Here is a 4,472-nt window from a genome sequence, read left to right as displayed (position 1 = left end):
TTCTGAAGGACTCAAATTAAAGGCCAACCCATTTGATGGGCTAAAATTAAAGGCCAACCCATTTGATGGACAAACCGTGCAATTTCTTGCTCTATTCACTGTACAACAAACTTTCACCATAAACAACTTTCATCTAGTTTTCAGGATATCAATATAAAAGTTAATTCTTCTCTATTGTTCTCAAAAAGAGCTTCGAAAAGAATCACTTTAAAAAGTTTATCAGGTTCTTGTCATGGTAACTGTTAGAAAAAAATACTGTAAAACACTTCTAAGCATGCTAGGAATGTGAATTTCTTGGATCTTTTTATGTACAAAGCTCAATAGATGGGACAGTAAAGCAAATCTCAATGCTTGGCTATGCCAACTTCAAACCTAGATTACGCTGGGGAGGCCAACTTAAAGCATTACCCGTGTGCAAACAATTTTAAAGGTTTGAGTTTGATTCTGAAGCGGTTAAACATTAAATGCTTTGTAATTTTCGACTATTCTTTAAATAATGGTCCACCAAAGGGGTTTTTGTATTCTTGTTAAAGACAAAACACATATGTTTGTCTTGCATTTTAGTTGTGGCAAGCAAAACCGGAAAATGCTCCATCCTTTTTCCACACATTAATTAAGACCTGCAGGCGATAAGAATTTCAATGTGTACTATTAAATGCAACAATTTAACATATAGCCACTTGGGGAAATAATAATCCTGCTGGAGTAATATTGGCCAACTGTACCTCTGTTTCGCATTTGGTAATGCTAAATTTGGGTTAGGCAACTTGGCGTGAGAAAAAAAAACGTGTCTTTTGTGATCGAGTTATCAGTTTACTTTTCAGATCTCGTTTTTGAAAATGAAGTCAGAGGATTCAATCATGTTTTTTTTTTTAGTTTGAATGGTAGCTGCCACTGGGTAGAAGTCATTAAATGATCAGACCCCATTGAAAGCTCATCCTGAAAGTACACAGGAGAAAAGAAAAAACGTTTCACGTGTAGTAACCAATACGTATAATTTCTTTGACTGTAATGAATGTGCAGTTGCTTGTCTTAGCCAACCTTGAGACGTTTTAATAAAGCATCTACCACTTCAGTTAACTGCAACTTACATTTTTTTTTATTTTTTTTTACATTATCATGTTACCTTCGCTTGTTCAAACAGGCGGTGTCTTATTTTTAAGGTTACAAATACCACATTTTAAAGAGACTTACATGTAAATGTCCTTGGTGTGATCTAATAGTGTATGAAATTCTTTATCTTAATGATGTATATAACTTAAAACATCTACTACTGAGTAAAAAGATTTGGGGAAAAAAAAGAAAAGAACAATAGAGAATAGTGCCAGTTTAGCATAAAGAAGTTGAATTTAGCAGATGCAATATGTAAGAAGCATGGGATTATAATATTCTCTTATATTTCCTCATGATTGAAAGTAAAAGCATATTAGACAAGAGCTTACTTAGTACATTAATTAAGCAATATAATGGACATATTTATATATAGAGCATCACATAATTAAGGACTTTAATTCCAAGCACGAAAAATAATTAAATTATCTAGGGGACTTAAGTGATTCAATTTGAGATTTGCCACAAGGACCCTTGATTCTGATGAAAGATCTATACTCATTGAACGTCATTGGAGAATATAAAGCAGGACAATCGTTTGTCACGAGTTCATCAGCAGGCTTGATGAGTGTGTGACCTCCAGGATTATAGAAGAATGCTAAGGAAACCCTCTCTTTGTTCGAATTAACAATTACCCTGTGCTCCACGCTTTTGTATATTGCATTACTCAACACCTGATGTAGCCATTATTAAGATGAAGTTATGTGCAAATAAAACATAAAAATGTACTATATAGTGCCTCTAACCATTTGAGTAGTTCTTTGTGATATTTTTTATCTAAGGAAATATTTTACATATGAACACTGAACTATTACACACTATAACAATAGTCACAAAACTATTTTTGGTCACATTAGGTAACTGTACTTTACTCATGTATGGTAAAGTAAAGAATTACGTTTTTTTTTTTGTCACACTTAAGTAAAGTATTTGTATTTATGCAGATACAAATTCTTACCTATTGTAACAGCAAAATCAAGAGCATATTATGGTGAGACTAGCTCCATGGATATGGGATCTCAAGTGTTTTAGCTTATTTAAAATTAAAATAAAAAGTGCTCTCGGCATGTTACTACTGTTTACTAAATAATTTTTCTGAAAATTAAACGTAAGTACTCCTTTTTTAGCTAAGAGAAAAAACAATAGAAGTGATCAGAGAGTTAATTACCTGGATTTGATCTCCAACATTGACAATGAAGGCATTAGGAATAGGTTTAACAGTTAGCCAGTTATTGTCACGGCGGATTTGGAGGCCGGCGATATCGGTGTCAGGGAGGAGAAGGGTGATGCCACCAGGGTCCGAGTGGGGAGAGAGCCCAAGTGTAAGGTCTGGCTCTGGACATTTTGGGTAAAAATTTGCCCTTAAGCATGCACTAGTTTCACAATCTCCTCCAAAGCTTTTGTGTATATAATCCTCATTTAATCCAAGGTTTATCGATAAAATCTTAGTTAACCTTCTGCTTAGTTTCACCAATTCTTGACCATATTCTGCGACCAATTTCCTAGAGATAATAAAATATTTACATAAAGTAAAAATAAAAAAAAATTATCTTTATAAAAATGTATAATTAACATAAAGTAAAAAGAAAAAGAAAGATTTCACGTCAAAATTATTTTATATATTTATAGTAAATGTTAAATTCCATGTCTATCTGAATCAGCTTAGTGAAATTTCTGAATCCTCCGATCCATCAATTAGTAGTTATCCACACATGTCAGAACAAAAATATTTCCTTGCATAAATATTTGGTTAAAATATAAATATATGCGAACTTTACATGATAAAAGAGCAAGAGAAACTTATTGAAGAGCAAATCATGGAAAGAAAAATGGAGACTGCTAATTTATTACAATCACGTAGGTATGGTCAACTGACAAAAAAATTACGTTAAAATATATTAACTTACTATAGCTCAGTAAAAAAGGAGGTGGGATAGTATAAAAATTAATCATGATCAAGTGCAAATTAAAGTATGCATGCAAAACACATATTATGCATTAATTATTGATTTGGTGTAGATATTGAGTAGGATATACCTGCATGAAACTGGAAGACAAGGCCATTTTTTTTCGTCCTTCAAAGCTTCCGGAAGATAATGAAGGAAGAAATAATCGCACCAGTCCAATTTGGCACCTACCTCCATCCCAATACGGCTACCGTACCCTTCATAAGTGACGGGCGAGTTCGCGAATTTTTGCTTCTCCTCAAAGGGAAGCTGGAAAAACTCGCGCCAAATAGCGCGAGTTTTCTCCATCAGTTCGTGGCTAACCCCGTGGTTAGCCACTTGAAAGAAACCCCACTCACGACAAGCGTGGGAAACGAGGTCAAGTGTTTCCTTACGGACAAACTCGTTCGAGGAATTAAGGTTTTCGAGGTCTATTAACGGGACATTAACAGATGAGGTTCTCGTGTCCGTGAAATTATATGGCCTGTCCGAAAGCGGCTTTACGAAACGATCGGGGATTTTTCGGATGCCGCTTTCGGACAAAGATTGGACACGGATAATTGGCTCAGGCCAGCTTTGTAAAAGACTCATAGTTTAGTGTCACTGTTGAAGAAGAAGAAGAAGAAAAAAAGGGAAAGAAATTAAAGGGTGTTCTTATTGTTTATTGAAGGATGAGGATAATGCATGGGATGATATTGAGACATATTTATAATGCAAAATGGAAAAGTGAAGAGTTCAATTCCGGCGCCGTGATGAACTTGTTATCTGTATCGCTAGGTCCCTCACTGGCTACTTGTAATTGTAAAGGATTATTTGCAGGTATTAAGATGAAAAAGTAAAATCCTAATTAATGCAACGTCATATGACTTCTATATTGATTAATCAACAGAGGGAAAAAGAGAGTTGGCACAGCGAAAGGGGTGGCTCGCAGAAGCAAGAAAATAATATCATCTGTTTCATTTAATATGACGATCAATTTTTCTCTGTTTTAAAAATAAAGAATGATATATTTTTAGTAACATGTTTTTTATAGCTATAAAAATATCATGACACATTTAAAATTATAAAATTTAAAATATTTTAATATGTTTTAAAAGTCTTATTTTTTCTAAAATTTTGTTAACTAAATACCACTATATTAAATGAGACAGGGTACTTCTCTTGATCTTATCCAACTTCGAGCCGAAAAGGACACGAGTATGTAACTTTAGATCAAAAAAGGACACGAGTATGTAACTTTAGATCAAAATAATTAATCGAATTATTGAAGGGTATATTTCTAATCAATCATAGTGATTGATTGCCAATGGGTAGACACATTAATTAGAATGGTGAAATGCAGATTTCAATTTGATTTATGAAAAAATTGAGAAGTAAACTTTATTTTCAAATTATCTTTCAACTAAATTTTGAAGT

At 33.5% G+C, this 4,472-nt stretch overlaps 1 protein-coding gene across 1 annotated transcript; it reads right to left on the bottom strand.

Annotated features, from left to right (window-relative positions):
- Positions 1-1,377: 1,377 nt before the first annotated feature.
- LOC132607000 (jasmonate-induced oxygenase 3-like) lies at positions 1,378-3,752 on the bottom strand. The gene is made up of 3 exons (XM_060320784.1): positions 3,148-3,752; positions 2,279-2,612; positions 1,378-1,784 (listed from the first exon to the last, which is right to left on the bottom strand). Exons 1-3 carry the CDS (start codon positions 3,645-3,647, stop codon positions 1,536-1,538), a joined length of 1,083 nt encoding a protein of 360 aa, XP_060176767.1. The 5' UTR covers positions 3,648-3,752; the 3' UTR covers positions 1,378-1,535.
- Positions 3,753-4,472: the final 720 nt, after the last annotated feature.

The sequence above is a fragment of the Lycium barbarum genome, chromosome 8 (genome assembly GCF_019175385.1).
Source record: "Lycium barbarum isolate Lr01 chromosome 8, ASM1917538v2, whole genome shotgun sequence".
In the NCBI taxonomy this organism is placed as follows: Eukaryota; Viridiplantae; Streptophyta; class Magnoliopsida; order Solanales; family Solanaceae; genus Lycium; species Lycium barbarum.
Note: the sequence above shows the minus strand (reverse complement) of the source record. Positions and strands in the feature narration are given on the sequence as shown.